General features: G+C 39.7%; 1 protein-coding gene across 12 annotated transcripts in view; it reads left to right on the top strand.

Annotated features, from left to right (window-relative positions):
• NRIP1 (nuclear receptor interacting protein 1) overlaps positions 1-11411 on the top strand; it is a 141064-nt gene extending 129653 nt beyond the window's left edge. For all 12 annotated transcript variants that reach the window (XM_061453783.1, XM_061453784.1, XM_061453786.1 and 9 more), the window contains one exon: positions 5709-11411. In XM_061453783.1, the coding sequence (XP_061309767.1) occupies positions 6074-9562 (3489 nt within the window). In that variant the 5' untranslated portion in view covers positions 5709-6073 and the 3' untranslated portion in view covers positions 9563-11411. The remainder of the gene's footprint in view (positions 1-5708) is intronic.
• Positions 11412-24444: the final 13033 nt, after the last annotated feature.

The raw sequence follows: 24444 nt of genomic DNA on the forward strand, positions 1-24444 counted from the left end.
TTGAGGAGCAGAAGGTTACTGAAATGAGGTGTCTGAATTCCCCTTTCCACACCCCAGAAGGAATATGTAGGAACAGCCTCCCCTTCCTTAAGTGCCTCTTGGGCCGTGATTAACAACAACATTAATTAGGATTTACATTTACAGTCTCTTAAAAGCCAATGTCAATGTAAATAGCCTACTGCCAGCGCAGTTGGGGTTTTTTCTTCCCTCCTCAGCTGTTGGTTCACTAACATTTCAGTCCAGTGGTCTGTCAAATTTTACTCTCCCAGGAAGAACTTTTTTATGTCTGCTCTGCTGTTGGTTCTGCATTCCTGTCAATTTTATATAACAGGATTTCTCGGTTATTCTGGGTTTGTCTGTTTTCATAAAACAATAGATTTTGCAGCTCTTTGAGCTGTTGTGTCAGGTGTTATGGAATCAGTTTTCTGCAGTATTTTTCAAAATTCTACCACTCAAGCTGCTAAAATCATCAGATTTTGATTGGGCTGGTTTGTGTCTGTGCCTTTCTACTCGGCCCCGTTTTTTCCCCTAATACTGAAAAAAGCACCCCATTCTGTTGTCTAAAACATCTTTTAAGAACATGAAGACTGTATTTGGCAGTACACAGCTTAGCAAGACAGTAGGGAGAATGCTTTTCTGTTTGGTATACTTGTGCAGAATTTAGCCTGGAAGCTGTGGCTGTTGCTAACCCTGCCCTTATCCAAAGGAGGTATTTTGTAGAGTGAGCAATGCTGCTCGAGAGGCATCAGGACTGTGCCAGCCTGGAGGGAGCATCCCTGCCTGGGATGATGGGGGATGCCGCCTTTGTGGTGGCGTTGGGGCCTTAGAATTCCCTCCAGTAATCTGGCATCAGCGGGGCTCCTGCTGGCTTCAACATGATTCGATATGTGGCCTCTCCTCACCTAGCTATTTAAAAGCAGTAGGCTATCCTTTCTATGTTTAAAATGTCTTTTGGAGTCAGTCAGTAGGGCTAACAAAGGGGTGAATAACATGCCAAGCTTCTGGGAAGGAAGCCTGCTTTTGCTTTCTCGAAGCGATATCCTATGATTGTAGGAGAGGAGCCTGATGGTTTAGTTTTTGGTTTTTATCCTTGGGGTCTTTCGGTGGGTTTTGTTGTTTTTTGTTGGGTTTTTTTTTTTCCCCAATTAATTCATTGTAAAAAAGGTTTCTTGATTCCCAAGTTCATCTGAGTGCAGCCATGGAAGAATACACCCTTTTATTGGTGAATTTTGCTATCCACTATCAGATCACTTTTGGTTTCATTGGGTTATTGGTTTTTGTTTGTTTTGTTTGTTTGTTGTGGGTTTGTGTGTGGTTTTGGTGGTGTTGTCTCTTAAACTACATTTGCAAAGGGAACCTTCAAAATGTCTTGACAGCCCGAATCAAAACTGTGAAGACGTCTCAGCTGCCCCATTCATCTCAGTAGATTTCTGCTACAAAGTGGGGATTTAGCAAAGCACTTAAATACTTGATTCTGTTAACACACATGCTTAAGTGCCATTGAAGTACCTGCACATTTGTGCAGCTCTGTGGATTGGGTACCCTGGGTTGTTGGATCAGGCCTGTTACAACCTTAGCAGAAAGAGTTAACTGAAGTGCTTCTACCGCCACCCTGAATACATCCTTTCTGCTTGCTAAAATCAAAGTGCAAATTGAGCTTAATAACAAAATAATTCTGAACAGGTAATCTCATTTTCCCCACTCATGTTTAGTTTGCTGCAAGATTCTGTTGCAGTTTTCAGTGCATCTAGGAAATTTTTTGGAGACCATAATTTGATTGTGCTCTGCAGCATTTCACTGCAGGTGGCTGTAAGGATGGAGAACCACTTAAAATCCTGTGTTTTACTTACTGAAGCTATTGAGCAACACACAGCATTTAATGCATTTATCCTCAATTATATTTCTGAAGTTTGCATCTATTATTCCACCTGGGAAAACAGAGTATAGAAAAATAAAATCAAAAGTCAGCCTGTCTGCAGCACAGCAAGTAATTGGACCCCTGGATCCCAAGCTGCCACTGTAATCACTGTACTGCATTCCTCAAATCTGTAATAACTAAAATGACTGTCAGAGCCATTGGTTGATGTGGTGGGCTGCAGCCTTTACATTTGGGAATATGTGAATGGGAAGTCAGTCAGTAAGAGACTTTTTCTGGCTCTTCCAGTAGTTTCTAATCATTTAAACACTGAATTTGTTAAATAACTAAAGATTTTAATTTCACAGACCAGTTTGATTTTAGCTCTACAAATTCACATTTTGTCTCATCTCAAAAATGGAACATAAAATTACTAGAGGAGTTTGATAGTCATTAAATAACTCTGAAATGCAGTTAAGCTTTGTGTGTGTATATATATGTGTGTATATATATATATATATATATATATATATATATATATATAAATTTCAAACTATATTAATCATTCCTGAGTTTGGATAGCCTCTCTTTTAATAAGTCTTCATGTAGGCAATCTTCTAGCCATTGCTGATTTCCTAAACAAAAACCTTAATGGCTTCTATAAGGTTTTTTTTATAACGTCCTGAATTTCAACTACAGAAGACACCCTGACAATAACAAGCTTTATGAGTTATCTCCATTAGACTGTATAACTCTCCTGCTCAAATAATGCTAGTCTAATGTTGTTAATTTACTGTGTCTCTGTTCCATTTAGCAAAGGTATTTAACTAGAAATCTTAGTCTGAGATACTGGAAAAATGTCTTGTGGATGTCATTTTACTAGTTTAAATTGTGAACTGATCTTAAATGGCAGCAGAGCTGAATATCTGTTGGGGTAACTAGGGAGATGCTGTTTGTTCAGAGTCTCCAATTAGGTTTTACACTTGAGGTGTTCATTAATTAAAAGAATCCTCCAAAAAAAAAGTAACATTTTCAGGAGTAAAAAGCCGTTGCCTCAGAGGTTGTTGTGGTTTGACCTGTTAGATGTGTTCATGTGTTCTCAAACATCTCTGTCTTTTGCAGCAATAATACTTTATGGTAAGCAAAGGATACTAGTATCATCATTCTTTTAACATCTTTGTGGTGACTGAGTATATCTAGTTTGCAATCAAAGAAAAACCCCCAACAACTGCAAAAGTAGAATTAATAGTCTGGACATACACAGTGCATTCTAATATTTTCTTATCTCCCCTATTCAACACACAGTTTCTCCTTAGGCACTTTTCAAAAGGCTGCAAGGACTGATTTCCCATGGTATGCTCCACTTGGGGAGTGTCTCCCCTGGTTACAGCATTTGTGCTACAAGTTCTGCAGCTGCTTTAGTTCTGTCTAGGTAAACGTGGCTTAATGAGCTGTTATCAGTGCATGCTCTTGGAGGTTCTGAAAATAGCCTCTGCAAAACAAGTGCTTTATTTATTTGTTAGGATGCAGAAGTCTGGGAGAAGAGAGCTGAAGCAACAGCGAAGAGTGCATATACAGTAGTTACGTGGTCAAGAAAGTATGTTATCTTTATCAATTTAGTTTGTTACAATATTGACAATAAATACAGGTTTTAGGTGTAGAGATTCAGAGGTATTAGAGACTGATGTTAGAGGCTAATTGCAGTAAGTTTTCTTCAGCCTTTACTGGGAAATAGGAGATCTATTGATGTATGGCTTCTCCTTTCTCTTCTGAATTATTCTTCACTATTTTTGCCTCCTCAGTTCAGATAATTTCTAGAATAATAATAACAAGAAATACTATTAACATTTCAGTGGGTCCAGGGAAATTCTTTGCTACAGTCTGTATGTTTTCAAACATACAGACTTGGTGTTCAGCTAAACATTAATTTCCAAAGCTGCTTTGGTTTCCACATGACCACTCTTCAAATAGTGGAAGAAACACATACTCGGTTCAAAACTGGCTGGAAGTGCTTAGTTATGAGATTGCCTTCAGACCCTGAAATTTACTACTTGGTTTTCCATCACAAATAAGGTGTAACAAGGATTTGTTCTGTCTGTTTTGGGTTGAAACTCTGCAAAATCCCTCCCAGAGATGCACAAATTTTTGTAGGAAGAGTAATTTTTAATTAGATAAATCCACATTTAAGTGTCAAGTTATATAGTTGAAACAACATTGTGTCTTCTACAGGTAATTATGTAAATGATGCTTAGTGTAGACATGTATTTCTGAGAGAAGTACTGAGACCTCAGCAATAGGTACCATCTTTTCATTTGAAATTTAGATAAATGGGTATACACATGTACACTACAACTTCATGTTGCTGTGTTTTAAGTGGATTTGAATTTTGGTTTGATTTTTCTGTTTGGTTGATTGGTTTTGGTTTTTGTTTTTAATATAGCTCAGTTTTTAAAGTCTCTAAATTACTTAAAATCTAGTAAGGGATTCTTTGCAGAGGGGATTATATGGGCTGTTGGCATTATGGCTACTTACATGTTCTCCTGAGTCTTCACAACTTTCAGACTTCTAATTGCCTGTAGTTTTCAAATTTAAAAATGGCCTCTGGAAATCAATCGTAAAATATTCATTCATTTTAAGGAGGCAAGGATTTCATCTGTGTGCATACTTTTAAAACTTCTAAATACAAGTTTTCAGTGGACTTTTAGTCTGTGAAAGTTAATTGTAGTTATAAGTGTGGAAAGACACTTAGCTTTGATCATGTTGAATCTTTGTGAATTTAGAACTGAATGAGTGATGGAGTAGGCATGTGTGGGGCAATGATCTCAATGTTGAACTGTGGTGACTGAGCTATTCATGCTACCATTGACCAGTAATATAACTAAAACTGAAGAGATGTATCTAACATAAATGCCACTGTTGTGTTTTTTAAAACAGCTTTTTATATCATACTGCCTCATCCGAGAAATAAAAGTATTGACTACAATTGAAAATAACAGGACTTTAAGGAAGTCCTGTTTTGTTTTTTCATTTATCATTATATATTTAATACACAGAAAGAATGTGAAGCTAAAAATCCTCTGGTGAAGGGAGGATTTTAATACCAGGATTTATGTTATAACAGGAACATAAGCATTCTTTTCACCACTCCAGTCACATGATTCTTCTAATGACTTGTGGTAGCTGGGAGTTGTAAAAACAACAGATTTCCTCCCTGCTGTGCTATCATGCTAGATTTTGCATTACTAGATAGTTCTGGGAAGCAGTGACAATTTGGTTTCTACTTTCAGCAATATTATTTATGTGCCAAACGAAAATGTATTCATATATATGATGCTGCCTGTTCTGTTATTTGAATACAGATTTGTCCTAAATGTTAATTTTAGGCAAGCCTCTTCCCATTAATTCTCTTTTAGGGTGATAGTCTACATATCCTGTGTAATAGGATATTCTTACATAGTAAGAAGAAATATTGATGCAAGTGTGAAGTATAATCCAGCATAATTTTTGTCAAAAATTATAGAGTGATTTAAGATTTTCCTTTCACATTATTCCATATTTTGAGCTGTAGGAAAAATAAGTTTGATGAATACTTGTAGTAGCTGTGCTTTTGATAATTAAACTTAATTTTTGTATAAAATTTTCTCTCACCAAGTTTTTTAAACTAGTTACCGTAGACTTTTTCCATTACTTAATTTTTCATTTCTTCTGGAACGTGGATATTTATTGCTCTATATATGCTTAAACTCTAAGACAATGTGTTTTGTTGTTTGCTTTGTAGATTTTTAAAAAAAAAAAACAACTCTTATCCTAAATCTTCTATTTCTGTTTTTTTTTCTTTTTTTTTTTAACTTAGAAATTTTATGTGCTTGGTGGAGATGGAAAAAGATGAAAAACAAGCTGGCTTCCTGGAGAAAGAAGGTGGCAAATACTTAGTGGAACTTGATTACTGTGGAACCACATTTTGATGCTCCTCCTGGACAACTTCCGTAAATATTCTAGGTAACAGCAGATTGATATGATTGGAAACCTGACTCATCAAACAGTATACACCAGAAGAAGTCTGCTTGGGATATGACGTTTTGTACTGTTTCTGAAAGTCTGTGAGAAAGCACTGTAGACATCTACCTGTTATTTCTTAACTGCGTCTTGATTCAGCTGCAGCAGAACTAGTCTTTGAAGTGAATAGAACCAGAGCCCTTTTGGAAACTTTTGTTGAACATGACTCATGGAGAAGAGCTTGGCTCTGAGATGCACCAGGATTCTGTTGTTCTAACTTACCTAGAGGGATTACTAATGCATCAAGCAGCAGGAGGCTCAGGTACTTCAGTTGACAAAAAGTCTACTGGGCATAGTGGAGAGGATCAAAACTTTAAGATTTCTGGAAATATATTCCCCAGCTGTCAAAGTAATGGTCCAGTTCTTAACACAAATACATATCAGGGATCTGGCATGCTGCACCTCAAAAAAGCAAGACTGTTGCAGTCTTCAGAAGACTGGAATGCAGCAAAGAGAAGGCGGTTGTCTGATTCCATTGTGGATTTAGATGGAAAAAATGAAGCTTTGTTAGCTGGCATGGTTGAAAATGTGCCTAAAGGCAAACAGGATAGCACATTACTTGCCTCTTTGCTTCAGTCATTCAGCTCTAGGCTGCAGAGTGTTGCTCTGTCACAGCAGATTAGGCAGAGCCTTAAGGAGCAAGGGTATTCCCTTAACCATGATTCTTTACAAGTGGAGAAAGATTTAAGGTGCTATGGTGTTGCATCCAGTCACCTGAAGACTCTACTGAAGAAGAGCAAAGCAAAAGATCAGAAGCTGGACAGCAGCCTGCCTGATATAACTAAGAACCTGCCTAAAGAGAGGTTTATCGAATCTCCTCATGTGGTGCAGAGCGGACCTAAAGTGATAAATGAGCCACTGTCATGTGCTGCAAGATTGCAAGCTGTTGCAAGCATGGTAGAGAAACGATCTAGTCCTGCTGCTTCACCGAAGCCCAGTGTAGCATGCAGCCAGCTAGCGTTACTCCTTTCGAGTGAAGCTCACTTGCAGCAGTATTCCAGGGAACATGCTTTAAAAGCACAAAATGCAAATCAAATAGCAAGTGAGAGACTTGCAGCTATGGCCAGATTACAGGAAAGCACTCAGAAAGATATTGGCCAGTTTGGTTTAGCAAAAGGAATGACAAGCCATCTCAATGGTCAAACAGGATCATCAACCAAACCAGTATCTAGCAAAAGCAATATGGCACCATTTCAGAGTTCAGTGGGAGTCATGCATTCATCTTCCAAAACTGGGGGATACAAAAGTACTTTGGAAAGAAGTAACCTGAAAACCTCTCCCAGCAACAGTTTGCTCTTGCATCTGCTGAAAAGTCAGAATACCACCAAACACATGAAAGGGCATGAACAGAGTGAGAGAGCCAGCAATTTCGAAGATGGCAGCACACCAACAACTATTGATGAATATTCGGACAACAATCCTAGTTTTACAGAGGATGACAGCAGTGATGATGAGAGCTCCCATTCTAACTGTCTTCCTATAGACCTATCTTTTAAACAGAGGACAGATAAACCAGATGCAGGTCCACCTGCATCACTGGATAACCTGACTCAGTCCTTGCTTCATAACTGGGATCCAAAAGTTTCCTGTCCAGAGAACAAGGAAGACAAAGACACTCCAAAAGCTTCTAAGCTGAATCCCCATCAGAAAGTAACACTACTTCAGCTGTTACTTGGACATAAGAGTGAGGAAAATGTAGACAAGATTGCTGACCCTCAGGGACCACACAGTGCGGCTGATGTGGCAAAATTCTCTGTACAGACTGGTAAAAGGACTCCAATTACTGACAGTCCCAGTGCAAGTCGAATGACTCCGTTAAGCACTCCCCCTTTGCTGGCTTCTACAAAGGCAGATTCTCCTATAAATCTCTCCCACCAATCGTTAGCCATCAAGCGTAGCTCACCGCCGTATGCCTGCAGCATCCAGCCAGAGAGACTGGTGAATCCCGCATCTAAACATTTGATAGACCTTTCCAAAAGCAAAGAAATTCAAGGAGCGAAGCTGAGCAGGAATGATAGTCCCCAGAACTCTTCAGCATTCAGTGCCAGCAAACTGTTGCAGAACCTTGCTCAGTGTGGCATGCAGACTTCCATGTCAAGTGAAGAACAAAGAGCTAGCAAACACCTGCTAGCAGGAAACACAGATAAACCTGTTGGCTTGATTGATAGATTGAACAGCCCTCTGCTTACAAATAAATTGGGTACGCATGAAGAAAATAACAAAATATTCAATTGTCAGCCTGCACCTGCTGAACAAGGAATTCCAGGTTCAGAAATAGAAAATCTCCTTGAAAGGCGCACTGTCCTTCAGCTGCTTCTGGGAACTCCCAGTAAAGGTAAAAGTGAAAAGAAAGAGAGGATGCTTTTAAGAGATGAAAGTTCTCAAGAACAGACAGATAAGGCTTTGAACGAGCAAATACTGACAGTGAAAATAAAAACTGAACCATCTGAAGAATCAAATATTCCTTATAATTCAAATGCACAACAAGTAAGAGATGGCAAGGATAATGCATTTCAAGGATTTGTACATTCACTGCAGAGAAATGCAGCTACTTCTCCAGCATCCAAGGAGTTGAAATCCGAGCCGATTTCACCTCAAGATTTCTCTTTTTCCAAAAACGGCCTACTAAGTAGGTTGCTGAGGCAGAATCAAGACAGTTACCCTGCAGATGAGCTAGACAGAAGTCACCGAAACAATGAGTTGACACACCTTGAATCAAAGAGTCTTTGCACAGTACCGAAGAAGAGGAAGCTTCATGCTGAGCCTTTGGAAAGCCCATTAAAAAAGATGAAAAGTAATACATCTGATGCTGCAAACAATCACGCTTCTCCTACCGAGGCACTGTATGGGCCTTTGCTTAACCAGCAAGAACTGAAATTCAGCAGAAGTGATGCTGAATTTAAGTACACTGTAAGTCACAGTTCAAATAATGAAAGTGAAAATAGGAGTTGGTCTAGAGATAGTAAAGGCTTTAATGTGTTGAAACAGCTGCTTCTCTCAGAAAACTGTGAGAGAGATCTGCCACAACATAGGAATCACATACTAGCTGAGGGCAAGAAAAAGGGAAACAAAAGCAGTGCAACAATTAATAAACCTGAATTCAGCATCTCATCAGTTAATGCGTTAATGGGAAGCCCTGTGCAACAGAACAATTGTGTAGATCATAGAACATTTCAGTATCCTGTAACAGTAAAAAGTCCCGCTGGTTCCCCCTTCCCTGAACATCTGGGGAGTACAGTATCTAGACTCGAGTCTGACCAGTTTAGCATGTGTCCCATGCCCAGTGAAAAAGGGCCCATCAGATGGGTAATCACAGGTATGGACAAGAATGATTATGAAAAAGACTCTCCAAGACTGACCAAAACCAATCCAATATTGTACTATATGTTACAGAAAGGCGGCAACTCTGTTAGTAGCCAAGAAGCACATGACAAAGAAATTTGGAATGGACCTTCATTTACTGATAGCTCAACTCATGTTACCATCAAAGAGGAGTTGATATCTGATGCAGAGCTTAAAACTCCTTTTACCAACTTAAGAAGCCCTTACAACAGCCATATAGGGAGTAAGACCACTCATCAGCATGCTGTGAATGGAGAAGTGCATGGACTTCTGGAAAAAGTGCGAACAATCAAAAAAGAGCCAGAGTAAACTACAGCCTCCTCAGTGAGTTTACAATCAGTGGTTTTGAATCTTTGTTTAAAAAAAAAAAAAAAAAGAAAAAATAAAAATGAGTACGAACTTGACTACTGTATAAATTGAGCATGATTTTAGAAAAGCATGGTCTAATTGAAACATATTTTCATTTGATAAACTTTAAACTTTTTATTTTTCTGGTGATGTTATTTAAAATACATGTAGATAAGATTTGCTTTACAGTAGATTGTCACAAGGAAACTAGAAAGGTTGTAATTTGTACAAGACATTTCTGTATGTATCAGATTAAGTTATGAGTACCTTTTGATCAGAGTCTTATTTGGATCTGCAAGTTTTTGGCATAACATAAAGTGTAAGCATACAGCCTAGGCGGTGTTAATGCTGCATTTCCTCCGTCTCTGTAAAATAATCCTTACTTTTTGGAAGCCTGAACATAGAGATAGTGTACTTTTTTTTTTCTTCTTTTTTTTTTTTGAATGTTTAATATGTTTTGTGAAATTTTAAGAATAACTTTTAAGAAAAGGAGCAGTCCGTCCAAGGTATTAGCTCATCATATTAGAAAACCTGTGTCAGTGTTAATAAATGAAATGCACTGAAATGCTTTTTTTTAGTGCTCCCAAAATTTTTATTGTTATTTTTAAATCTTGTTTGTGGTCCTGATGGAATAGTGGTGTAAAATCTATTTTTCTTCCTTGCCCTGCTCTTGATAAATGCCATCCTCCAAATCTTTAGCCATAGTTACGAGTTACTAGTTAATCGATTAAGGGACTTTTCTAGGTTTTTATACAAAAGGCAGATTTTCATAGGCCGTGCAAGTACTGCACGAGTCCTTTTGTCAACACATTCCTGTCAGTTTCCTGGTTAAAAGGGGAAAGCCAAAATGCCTCTTGGTGTAGTACAGTTAAGAAAGCTTAGTTGCAAATATTTAGTGAGGAAAATGGTGGGAAGTTTGTGAAATGAAATGTCTGTTTAGCACCATCCTGCTTCCCCTGCTGAGCCCTGCTAACTGTGCTAAAGCAGCACTTCAGGCTTCCACTCAAAGATGGAATAGGATTTTAATGAAAAATGTGTTGGCCTCTTCCTACAACCAGGGAAAAGAATCCATATTCTGCCAATATTTATTACTCTCTGAACAGCTGATGCATGGTTTAATGCACTACCCCGTCACTGCAGAAAACCTGGTTTTCAAATAATTTTTCTGGTTGCACTGAGGATAAAATTGTGGTTTTGTCATGTTCTGTAATGGATAGTGGGACACGTCTGAGAAATCCTCCTCTGCCCTTTTCCTCAATCCCCACCTGTGCTGTGATTTGTAACATCTGGCAATATTAGACAGAGATGGGAGTAACTGAAGATTGCGGTCAGAGCTGAGACACCTTAAAAGAATTGCTGGCAAGGGAAGAGCCATGCAGCTCTGCTTTCCTGTTAATGCTGTCAAGTGTTAACTCCATTTGCAGCCTTTATTTCTCACGGGGGAGGAGGAGGACAAAATCCAGTTCCTCTAAATTACATGCATTATTGGCAACCATAAGTTCTGCTGAACTTTTTACTCCCCTGGAAAAAAAAAAGTGTTCCCTGTAGCTTCTAATTTCACTGATAATCCCCCATGCTATCGGCAGGCAGTTAAGTAGTTGGCTTGCACAGATAATGAAAGCTACACTCTGTTTTAATTTTGACTGTTCTTACCATTGAGAGCTGATGACATGACAAAACTGCTGTTTCTGTTCATCTCATGTTTGCATAGCAGGGGTGAGTGACGGGGCATTTTGCTCTTTTTCCTTCTAGTTTGGTTTCAGAGATCCTTTTCCCAAACTGCTGGCTTGTTGAGACAGTGAGCTGTTGTCCCCTCAGTTTCTCCTCTTCCCAGTGCAGTCTCTACTGAAAGGGATTTCTCCTGCCTGCCAGTTGGAAAATGCACCACTATTCTGTTTTGCCCCTCCAGGGGATAGCTTCTTTTAGGGAACACAAATATTTGTCAGTATCCAATATAAAACATTCCCCCTGGTTTATATAAGAAATAATAGAGCAATTTAAAGATATTTTTTTATGTTATTTGGGTGAAGCGTAATATATTAATGGGCTGTACAAAGAAGATTTATATTTTAAAACCTTCACACAAATCTAGCGTCATTTTGAATGTCATTGTCTGAAGTATAATATAAAAATAAAATTTTATTTGTCTTTAATACTGCATTTATAAGTGGCCCAGTGACAATTCAGATGTCTCACAGAATAATCATTAACAAGATAAAGTATATTTTGGATTGACAGTGAACTGAATTCTTTTTATATGAGTCAACCCAGCAGAAATATTAAAAAGATGGTATTTGTTCCATCCATTAAATGTCTCTTAAAGTCTTAATTGATTATTTTTCTTGAAACAACATGTATATAGCTAGGAAATATATACAATATAGAATAATAGATGGTCCCCAGAGTAAATACAGGGCTATAATTTATTTGAAGGGCTCCACAGAAAAAAAAAACAGCTTGAATAGATGTGAAAAAAATCTGGTTAGAAAAGCCTCATCAAAACGAAATTGAGACAAAAAGTAAGGAGGAGAGTCTAACCCTAACATACAGTAATATCGGAGTCTAGGAGTGTGCTTACCTATGTATTTATTCTATGGTAGTCTATTGTTGTAATATATACTTTTGAACATTTAGTTTTTAAAGTTTTATAAAACATTTAAGTTAAAATGTTAACAGTTTGACCGGTTAATGATTTAGCTTTCTTTTTAGGTGATGTTAATGAAAGGTATTACCATTCTCACAGACGTCAGTAAACGTATAATACACAAGAATTTTAAGTTTAGGACATGCTGTTCATGGAAAAAACTTACCTTTTGTAGACACTGCAGTCTTAAGCAGCATGTAAGATAATGATGAGGCCATTGAGAGAAAGAGGGTAGAACATGCCAACTGAATGCTCTTCAGTCAGCTGCTAAGAGGACAACAGTTTTCTGTATGAAATTCTCCAGTAACACCGTTACCCCTCCCTAAGGAAGAGAGTTCTACCCCATCTTCATTTACAGCCTTTAAACCTGAGGACCAAAGGCTCTTTAATCATTTTTTATCTTGTAACATGGGTGAGTGAAAAGGAGCCACAGTTATTTTCCTTGGGGACTTTTCCATCAGAAAAGAGGGGTTTTGTTGCACCAGCAGATGGACCGGTAGGGCTGGCCATGTTTTCCCAAGCAACTCAAAGATCCTCAATTTCCACCCATCTCTGTAGATGAATGACAGACCAAGGTCATCTGTTGAGTAATGCTTAGTATTTTTGGCAACTCCTGTCTACTTGGTTCAGTAGACATTTGCTGCTAGGATATGCATTTCAGGTGTCCCCAGTATGATTCCCTGGTCTGTAGGAGTGGAAGCTTCAACAGATAGCTTTGCAAACTTGGAAGGCAGAAGTGTCAGCTAGGCATTTAGACTATAGGCTTGAAGAAAAATGGGGCCTTGTCAGATATTGGCATCAGTAGCTGTGTAGGCAAAGAGGTGTAGGATAGGTGGGTGGTGGTGTGGGATCTCGCCATCTAAGGAGAAGGAAGGGAGGGGAGAAGACATCCCAGTTGTAGCTGGGGGAGACTGCTGGGGGAAAGCTGCCTCCCCTTTGTGAAGCAGTGGAGGTTCACTTAACTGGGAATGGTTGCAGTAGCAGTTGGGGTGCTAAGTGCCCGATGCCATACTCGAGGGGTGTCTACAGGCTCATGCCATTTCAACTGCTGTGGTGGTGTAGCACTCAAGCTAGCTAGATTTGGGGATGGACTTGCAATTGCTATGCAGATATGCCTTTTCTTTCCAGAGGGAAGTGTATGGGACTAAGATAACCAGATTTCTAGTGTCTCCTTTGCCAAAGTTTGAGAAAATGATGGGGGGTAACCTATGACTACAGAATCAGAGGTGTTTTGCTGGTGTCTCTACTGATAGTGCATAACTGAGCGGCTCAGTTTAGAGGTTTATAAACATTACAAGATCAAAAGGGAATTTAGCCATAACTTTCACTTTTCTTAGCCATTTCTCTTAATAATGTTTTTAAATTTTTAATTTACAAATGTTTTTAAAAGAAAGAAATGAATGGTTTAAATTTTCCCTGTTAAATGTTGGTGAAAGTATTACAGCTCTCATTGACGTCAGTGACATGATATTACCAGTTTGTTCTCTGCCACATCTTGCAGAGGAGTAAACTGGTAAGTATATATTATATATATTTATATATAATGTAAATATATTGACTTGTTACACCTGTAATATGTTGAAATTGGTTTTTAAAAGGTGATGTAAATAGTGGTTTCCTTAATGAAAAATACATATTTTGTATTGTTCTAATGGAAAGGAAAAAAAAAACACAAAAACTTTTAATCTTTTTTGTTATGTATATTCCATGTATAAGTGTAGATATGATCACATAGGTTTAAAAACTTTTGCATGTATGTATACAGTTGCAAGTCTGGAAGAATGTATAGAAAAATACTTTTATTTAAAGTTGTGATTACCTGCTGCATGAAAAGTGCATGGGGGACCCTGTGCATCTGTGCGTTGGCAAAAAAAAAAATGTCTTAACAAGTCAGGTCAGTTCAAAATGCAACAGTATTCCACTTCTGGACATGACTTCTGCTGTGGTATTTTAGCTTTGTGAAAGAATGTGCTTCAAATCAAAAGGGTGTGGGGAAAAAAGAAAAACAGAAACACAAAACTACTTTTAAAACGTGAAGTACTCATACAACTATAACCAGTCATGTAAGTTCAGGACTCCATTTTGCATAACAGAAATATTGTACCAGGACTGTTCCATCCCTGTGAAACAAAGGAATATTGATTTTCATTGCCATACATAAGACTTCGGGATTTTACCACAACCAATTTTATTGTGATGTGTCTTCAGTAATTTATCTAACTGGTCTCATTTTTATTAGAAATTAATTTCCTCATGTGATGTCACAAAACTGTACATACTGCAGTGTGAAGTTTTTTTAAATCTTTCAGTGTTTACTTCCTGCAGAAGATTTGAATAAATGAGAAAAATGCATTGTCTTGATGGTTTTTAAATCTGGTTTATTTCATGTGTACTTTCCATTATTGGAGCGTTAGTGGGCTCTTTGCATCAGTGCTATTAATACAAATTTCTGACAACAAAAATATCCCAAAGTGCCAAGGCACACATAGCCTTCAACAAGGCTACTGAGTGACAACAGAGAATCTTGGAGCTGGAAATGAAACAACCTAAATCAGATTAGCAGCTTTACTTTACAAAGCATTATATTATGTTTTATTCAAATACCCTTCTCCTTATTAACTTAAAATCAGTGACCATAAACTGGAAACCTCTAAATGGGAATTTTCATGTGAAAATGATTTTAAGCAAATGTTGACCATTTTTTTTGGGTCCCCTGTGCAGGGCAGGAAAGGTGTGTTTCCTGCCAAAATCTACTTTGGTCCATATCGCAAAGAGTGCTTGAGTTGTTTTCAGTATAATTTTTTAACCAAATGTGTAGAAAAGTTGAACACAATTTGTCCATGAAGACTATACAAAGATTTAACAGCCCACTTGCATCATATTTTGCAGCTTTTAGGTTAGCTTGTGACAAATGATGGATTGCAACATCAGGGCAAGTGCTGTTTCTCCAGAGAATTTTTGTTCCAAGATGTACAGGCACACTGTGCCTGGATCTGTACAGTTGCAAGTAAGCACTTGGATCGTGACTGTCTTGGGTAACAGTAACAGCTATTTTCATGAATCATCCTGTGTTTTCAGATCTTGCAGCAATAAATAGGCATGTGTGAGGTTCTTTGGAAGCTTTCTGGAAAGCATGAATTGTAATCCATAAAGTTCATTTTAAAACAGTAATTCCAGCTTCATAGTTCTCAGCTGGGACTTCATGAAGTATATAGCTGAGCATTTTGATTGATTGATATCCTAACTGGAATAGGATTGGGAATACTCCGTCTTTGGATACATTTTCTTAAAGTACACGTACCACCAGTGATACTCAGCTGTACTTCAGAGGGAAGAGACTCTTGACCCAGACTTCTGTCTGTCAGTAGGCTTGCCCTGATTTGAGGGACAAATGACTAAGCCAAAATACAGCCACATGAAAAAGCAATACACTTAAGGAGCCAGTTTAGCCTACTAATTCCCCTGTCCCTGGAAGTGTTCAAGGCCAGGCTGGATGGGGCTTTGTGCGACCTGGTCTAGTGGAAGGTGTCCCAGACCAGGGCAGTGCGGTCAGAACTAGGTAATCTTTAAGGTTCCTTGCAACCGAAACCACTCTATAGTTCTAATGGCATGCAGCTTGGAAATAACTTCTGAAATACATGCTTCCTCACTTACTTACTTCCTTCGGTTTTGATTCTACCTACCAAGCAAACCCCTCAGTGCACCTTTATTTCTCAAGTGATGATGCCCTGGGACAGTTTTTTGGAGCTCCTGAATATCACTGATTTTTGGTTTATTACTTAGGGGGAGTTCAGGCTCCTGTAACTTCACTATTTATTCGATTTATTGTGCTGTAACACCACGTAACACTTGCTTTGTGTCTACCGAAAAGGCTTGTGGAGTTGAGAGTATGGTATGCTAAACAGCCTGTGGGGTGGTGAGGTGTAAATATCCAGAGAAACTTTTCATTGGGAGTGACCATATACAACATTTGCTTAGTGATTCATACTGAATTCTCTCAAAAATGCCTCAAACCACCAGTGAACTCTTTACAGACAGACCTGCGGTCATGCAGAATGTTCTTGATCTTCAGTTTGTTCCTCACAGAATGAAAGACGCATGTGATGTTGATGATTTTTTTATTTTTTTTCCACAAAACAGCTGTTGGACAAAGAAATGGAAGTTTCTGCTTCAGAGATTTCAAAATATGGGGAAAAATATAGCAGTTGTGTCCATGGGACTTGGCAGCCCAGTGTTATGCTCCACAATGAAATTAGCACTGTGGGCATCAAGAATGGATGTGGACTCTAGTGGATCATTTGCAGCCCTGTGCGTTGTGGAAGCATTTATCAGAGTGGAAAAAAACTTCTTGCAGTAATATAAACATGTCTACATACAAGAAAAGTTAAGCAAATTATTCTTCATTGACTGTAAACTTTGTCAAGAAAAATGTTATTTTTAAACTGAAGAACACAATGACAATGTTTTTCTGTCTGACACAGCTTGGTGCATTAGAGATGTGTAATGCACTCATGGGAATGTCTGTGGGGACTTGATACAAGCCTCGAGCAGTAGCTAGGACATGCAGGTAATAATTGTTGATAATATTTTTATTTTGTTTTGATTGTTGAGTGACTCAAAGGGAGCATGGCACAAACTGAGGGCATGAAAATCCTCTCTGCTGGTAAATATCAATGCCACTAATGAAAGAGCATAAGCTGATCTGAGCTCACAGCAGCCTACTTTGATTTGGCTTTTTAAGGACTGCTCGCTCTTAATGAATAAAGAGATTTGTCACTATTTCCAGATTACTTTTCTGATTAAACTACTCAGAGTTTAACTGAATGCAAAACAAACATTATTGACTTGCATCTGTGCCAGTCAGATAAGCTTGATGCCTGCTTCTGCAATTAAATCCAGCATGTATCTTCATCTTGGTGTGGTAGGGAGAGATGGAGAAATACCTGTGTCCCCCTTCATAGTATTAGGTGTTCTTGTTTCCCTTTGCCCAGTCTAGTTTGGTGAGGTGGGGATATTTTCTCACTAAATGGGAGGCAAACTGGGCTATTCTGGTCCCAGTTTTTACTGAAGCTGACGTTGACTTGGTTGCATGCTCAGTAATTCTGAGAATTTCAGCATAGACCTCAAAGATGACTTGTGCAGATGAGTTGTGGGTGGCCACCAGGACAGAGATATATCTAACCTATTGCTGTAACCTCCTAATATTTGTCTGTTTGCACCTTTGTAACTCCAGCAAAATGTCATTTTCCAAGCCTTGCCTATCTAGAACCCATGCCCAAATCTCATCACTGCTACCAAGAGAGAGTAAGAGATGAAATCCAGGCATGTTTTGGAGTCGGATGCCTTGACCACTCAGTCGCTTGCATGCCATGACTTGGGAAAACCTTTACTAGGGGTTCTGTGGAATACAGAAGGAAATACCTCTAATACCTGTGTTGGAATTGTGCTTTTTTTCCCCAAAAAAAAAATGCTATTCACATTTGACTGTGAAAGAAATCCCTTGGTTTTTTAAAGAAACCTAATGAACTCTCACATGCCTTACAAGTAGCTCAGCATGTGATTCGACTTAAGTCGTGCAGGAAGAAGCCTGGGTTCCTTCAGTTGCTACACATTATCCCTGTGCTTATGTATATCTGCATGAATGTCCTTTCTGTTTGCTGTGGCAAGCCAGTAACTTGGGGATGTGACCTGTTAGGCCACAGTTAATATAAGGGGAGGAGGAAGAAAGAGATGAAAGGAAACTAAGCTACAAAGATGTTGTTCTTGAGTGCTTTTTATTTTCTAACCCCACATCATTTTCCTCTATTCAGTATGGTCACAGGGAGAAAGTCTTCATTAGCATCTGCAACAAGAATTAGATCCATCTGGGAAACAAGAACCTTATGCAGATATTCATGTTATATATAATGTACTGACCATCATTGCTTAAATCTCAGGGTGTAACTGATGCAAGTTTACTTCCAAATCCAAAATCAATAGAAGTCTTACATTTCATTAAGCAGAAGTACCAATAGCTGGTTGGTCAGCTTGTAAACATGCTTGCAAATTTGAAAAGCATTACTTTAGCTAATCCTTGCACGTAGTGACGTGCCCACCTTGTGCCGTTTTTGCCCTTCTTCCCTATTATTTTGAGTCCTTTCATCTCATTTTTAAGCTACACAGGAACCCAGTCATCGCCTATGAAGGGCAGAGGAGGGAAAAAAAGCCATATATTTTTAGATAAAAAACTTCTTCAAAATAAATATTTGCCTAAGGTATTACATTATGCGCTGACTGTATCAAATGCTACATTGCAGTCTCTCCTACTGAAAGTGTTCACCCAAGGCATTGCATAGTGCCTGTGTACTGAGAAGAGGCGATGACGTCTAACAGCACCTACCCAGTAGCTCTTTCCTTTAGTTTAGAATGCTGCTTACCGTGGCAGAAAGAAGTGACGTGTATGCCACCAAGCCTTCTCACCACCCCCCCCCCAAAAAAAAACACCAAAAAAAGGTCTTTGTTTTAAAATGTGACGCAGAAGAGAAGTCCAAAGACAGAGAAGGAAAATGAGAGAGAGGAATTTTTCGGGGGGCATCCTCAGTGTGGTCCAGCTGGCAGCCTGTTGCTTGCTCCCATTCTGTTCCACCACCTGTTTCCCAGAGGGAATACACAACAGCAGTGGTTGGACAGTGGTTGCTTCCCAGGCGGCCAAATGTTGCCATTTGATGAGGTCCTGACACAGAGCTGGGAGCTAGTGGTGGCTGCTCTCACCCCTGATGAAAGAGTGGCAGCTGCTGGTAGAGGAAAAGAGAAGGCACTGAAATCCCCTGCTGAAAGTGTTAACGGCCAAAAAAATCATCCTGTGTTTTTGCATGGCATAGATTTGCAGTTATTAATTTAGAAGCACTAGGAATAACTATCTAGAAACAGACAGCAGCTATTGTACTGAATACATCCCACTCTTTAAAACTTGCATAAAAGGTTTAAGGATAAAGCTAGTTAGGTTAAAACAACAACAACAAAAAAAAAAACAGCAAAACCCCACCTTTTTTTATATCCATCGGCTTCAACAGATTTTTTCATTGTCTTCCTACCTCTGCTTAGCAATTGGCAACTTGATTCACTTTAGTGAGGAAGGTGCTATTCCAGTTTTCCTGTCATCTTTGTCTCCCTTTTTATGTAAACATTTATGTTGTGCTTACACTAGAGCAATATGGCTTGCTATTCCATGTTTGATTTCAAACCATGTCTGTTACACAGTACAATTCTGCTTGCAAAACGTCTCCTGACAGTACCAGGAACCTCGTGCATGGAACAGAAGTCTCCTCTGACCCAGGCTAACTGTTGTGCCTTAGTGCTGGGATGCCTGGAGTGGTAAGTGGTAATGCTGCTGGTATGAGATGCTGAACACTACATAAATTTCTGCCTAGTTCAATTTTTGTACCTCCCAGTTTGGATGAAGGGTACATGGAAATTTGTGGCAGTACATGGAGTCTGGGCTGCAGAAGCAGCAGCCAGGTTCCAGGCATCTACTATATTCATGTTACCCTGCACTAGCAGTACATCTGTGCCAGGGTCACCCTTTCAGCACAAGCTCAGTTGGCCGAAAGCAGACATGGCTGCACAGGGGCTGAGATGGTGCTCTTCGTTTTGATGTGGAACGTGGCTGCCTGTGTCCTGGAGCCCCACACTTTGCAGGAACATAGAGGGTTCAGCATATGATATATTTAACTCTTGATAAATCTAGAAACATCTATAGGGTAGGGTAGAGCTCCTTATTTTATTGAGGAGCCATGCTGAATTCTTGGTGGTGTTCTCCTCTGCTTGATGTATGTTTTGTGTATTCCTCTGGAGTGGGAACTAGGGGGGTAAGAATTGGATGAATGGGAGCAGCACTCAACTGAGTTAATCCAGTGCGTGAAGTGAGGAATCAGATCAGAAGGTGGTGAAGCGCAAAGAGCTCTGTCCAGAAAGGTATCAAGGCCAAGAGACAGTTACAGTAGTAGACTGGTCAAATAAGGAGTGCTTAGAAAGATGCCATGTTGTCTTTTCTATCTACTATGCAAATTCCAGGTATTACCTGAGACCTGGCAGGGATTAAAAGAGGTAGTATAAAAGGACAATATAATCACAGTATCACAGTATGTTAGAGATTGGAAGGGACCTCGAAAGATCATCTAGTCCAATCCCCCTGCCGGAGCAGGAACACCTAGATAATGTTACACAGGAATGTGTCCAGGCAGGTTTTGAATGTCTCCAGGGAAGGAGACTCCACAACCTCCCTGGGCAGCCTGTTCCAGTGTTCCGTCACCCAGCTACAACCCCATCCCCCTTCGAATCTAGTTTAAAGCTCTCCAAATGAGCCCTGCTAATTCATGCCCCAGCATCCTTTTGCCTCTGTGAGACAAACCTTTCTCACTTGTCATTGTCCAGACTGGTGCCCTATAAAACCAGCTGTTATCAAAGAATCCAAAGCCCTGCCTGTAGTACCAGTCTGGAAGCCAAGATAATGGAGCCACACTGGCCACAGCTGCTACTGCTGTGGATACTACTGGGGATAACAGTGGCCAGGTGGGTAGATGATAGCATCCTTAGCCTGGAGGGAAAGATAACTGGGTTGGGCTTGCTGGTTTAAGACAGAGATGCAGAAAATGACCTCAAAAGGAGTACTACGGTACCAAGGATGCTTTAGCACCTGAGCAAACAAGGTCAGGTTACATAGCCAAAACGATAAGGCTCCTGTGAAAGCAGGAGTTCTTGTTTGATATGTTTTCATTTTCATAGCAGAAGTTATAGCTGCTATATCATCACTTTTACAGTAATCACTGCAGTCTTCTCGCCATGAGCAAGGGCTGCTTTTGCTACAGCATCTACATACAGTGTATACAGATGAGATCTGTATTCGTACCAGGTGGTGCCTGCAGCCTGTCATGACTGCTTGTTTTTCCTACCATCATCCTCACCAGGAGAGGAGGAGTGGTCCCCAAATTATGATTGAGGAAACCCATGTCTGCGTTGTGGTTGATTCTGGGGTTTCATGAGATTTCGGGGGGGGGGGGGGTAGGGGGGCACATGGCCTGACTGCATGTCAGGATTCCTGTTAAATAGACAAAAAATCCCTTCTCTTTGGTTATGGAGATTTGAATGCCAGGGGAATATCAACTGCACATGTATCTGGGGCAAACAAGAGAGTATAATTTGTCCTGTATCAAGTTTCGGTGTGTTAAAATGAATAGAATGTGGTTTGGCTTTCCTGTTCAGAGTACGTAAATGTAAAGATTCCCATCAGAAACGTCTGTGGAAATGATGCAACTGCTATGATCTGGTAACCTGTCTGTCAGAAATGTCTTTCAAGTGACAGATCACAAAGGAGAAGGTAAACTTCACAACTCCAGTCTCTTTTGCTTCTTGTCTGTGCTGGTTATTTAAATCACACTCCGTAACCCTGCCCCTGCTTTGGTCATCTCACCTGGGACCTTTGAATAAAACTAGGTTAAAATGTACTTGCAAGTGAAATGTTTTGGAAATATAATTCACTTGCAGTGCATTAAATGAGCAAGTTTAAAAGCCAGTGAGAATGAAGAAAATGAAAGAAAGGTTTCCGAAGCCAGTGTATAGAGTAACCAAAGCAGAAGCAGGACGCTGGCTATGATTTGTACCTGAAATGTGTGAAAGCTGACCCCAGGCTTGCAATTGTATGGCAGGTCTAACCCCTAATAGGCTTGGACAAGTAAATAAGACCTTGCAGCAGTGAAAGTGCTCTATTGTGACTCTCCTTGTGGGAGCCAGTGTTTTTTTTTCAGCCAGGCTGCACCTCACTGTGTTTTCCTCACCATAAAGCTCTTTCACTTAGGCTTAGTTCCAGTGTCAGGATTTGTGTATTTTTAGCATATTGTTTGTTTATCATCTGCCATATACTTCTTATAGGAACAGCAGGGCAAGTTAAACATGGGGGCTCATGTCTAAAACAGCTTTTCTTGAAGAACACAACACAAACAGTGCTTTTTTTACTCTCTGATTAGGTTTCTGAGAGGGAAGGGGAACTTTTCCTTGAAGAATGAAGAAGAGGGAAAATCTTTAAAGCTGACTGTCTCCAGCTGATCCAAAATGTTTGCATTTAGGTGCTAAATAAGGAATTCTGGTGCAGGGGATTATGCTGGCATTTCTTTCTGCAGAGAGATATTTGAATCAATATGTGTCTGTACCTAAACACATGCAGAAGATGGGCACAATGACTCCTGCAGACAAAAGAAAAATGAAACAAGCTGAACGTGTAACAGCTGATACTTGAGACAGTTGGGGTGTAAAGTGAGCATTCTTGTAGAGTAGCCATTATTTATTAAGTAGAGAGAGAGAGGAGCTATACAAAAATATAATGAGACATGCTCCAAGGATTTTGCAGCCTATTACAAACTCAGAAAAAAACACTGCAGGCACATAAAGTACATTAAGTGCTGGTACAAGTTAGCAGTAGTGAAGGAATCTGGCTGAGGTCATTGTTGAAAAGTATTGTGAAAGGAGTAAGTCTGGAGGAGAAGGAGAGTGGAAAGTCATCTGAGGTGAAATTCTTTGGAAGACTTAAGTGGACCTGGCACCAGCTCCTCTGCATGGGGCGAATTTTATCCTTGAAGCCGGGGGAAGATGACTTCTCATTTGAAGAGGCTGTCAGGGCAAGGGGAAGAAAAGTGAAGCAGGTTGAACTGGAGGGAAAGGTTTTATGGTGGAACTTGAAGGCAGTGAGGGGCAGATCAGAGCAGGAAGGAAAATGGAAGAATTTGAATGTATGGAGCTACAAAATAGTAACTGATCTTGCTCTAGAGCTAGCCAAGAATCAGTGGTTACAGATGGTACTGAGCTAATTTTCAGGAGCTGAGTCAAACCAGAACATTCAATATCTTATTAAATTTAGAAGAATGGTAAATAAAACAAGTAAAGGAGGAGAAAGATTTATTTAAGGAATAAATTCCTTACCTAGGCATTAGAATTCCTTGTTTTGGGAGGAAATAAGGATGTTATTTCTTGTGTTGTTTCTTGACAACTTGAAACAAGAATGATTATCTGTGGTCTGTGTCATGGAGGTGGCCAGAAAAGGAAGGGCTCTGTTGCTGTGGGGTTCCCCAGCGATCCCTTGAAAAACATTTCTGTGAACCCAAGAATAAATATGAGGCAAAAAGGAAGACTAAATGTGGGGTGAGAAAGAAGTTACTTATTAAATTGCCCAGAAAGAGAAAATAAGTGCAAAACCAGTTATCTAATACAACAAGAAATCTGAAATACACACTGAGGTGTTTGGCCAAAAGCTCTGACGTTCTTGGAAATGCTGCTGGTGCCCACACCAACACATGTACAGCTAGTGTGGGTACATCTGCACAGCCACAGCGGGAGAGCAGTGACCGGTCTCAGGGCTTTGCATCAGACTGGCCTTGAGATTTTAGCAGAGAAGTGTCATTTGGATCTGAAAAATGAGCTGTGGTGAGATGAAAACAGGAAAGGCTATGTGGAGAGAGCTGCCTCCGAGTCCCTGGTGCTCCCTTTGTTTATACTTACTTGCTTTTAACTAGCACAGAAGCATAGTCTGGTGTGTGGGTGGTCCCCGCACTGCAACCCAAGGCTAGTCTTTGCTTAGTTAAAGATTAGTGCTGACAATGCCGTCTTCTCACTGCAAGCTGATAAATATGTAGTGGGACTTCCTAGCAGTGAATTTTAAGGAATTTTCCTGATTTCTGGTTGCGAGGGACAAGAAATTAACAAATTATGGCTCGTATGGCATAGCTATCGGAAGGCTTTCACACCAGCCATGGCTTTACACAGAGTTTGATGAAGTGGATGACCTTGCCTGGCCTATAAATTGTATAAGAACCTACTCACACCTTCTCTTGTTCTGTAATATTACTGTGTGCTCACTGGGGCTGTACACGTACAGAGGAACCAAGCAGCTACAGATAGCAGATGAGCCTGGTTGTTCCTTACAGCAAACTATGGAGAGAAGGGGCAGATGGTCTTTCTTCCAAGTCTTCAGAACATAAATTTCAGGAAGGAATTCTTTGTTCTTTCTTTAAATGACCTAAGAGCATCTTTTGTCCTTGGATCTTAAGTAGATCCCAGCTTAGCCTAACCTTTGTTTTAACTCTAAAAACAAAGCAGGCTTGTTTCTTTTGGTTGTGATCTTTGGCTCTCCTTTGATGTAACTTAATGAGTGTCAGTAACACCTCACTTCTGC

This window comes from Pezoporus flaviventris, unplaced genomic scaffold (genome assembly GCF_033815535.1).
Source record: "Pezoporus flaviventris isolate CSIRO_AGI_PZ_B2104156 unplaced genomic scaffold, CSIRO_AGI_Pfla_v1 ptg000015l, whole genome shotgun sequence".
In the NCBI taxonomy this organism is placed as follows: Eukaryota; Metazoa; Chordata; class Aves; order Psittaciformes; family Psittacidae; genus Pezoporus; species Pezoporus flaviventris.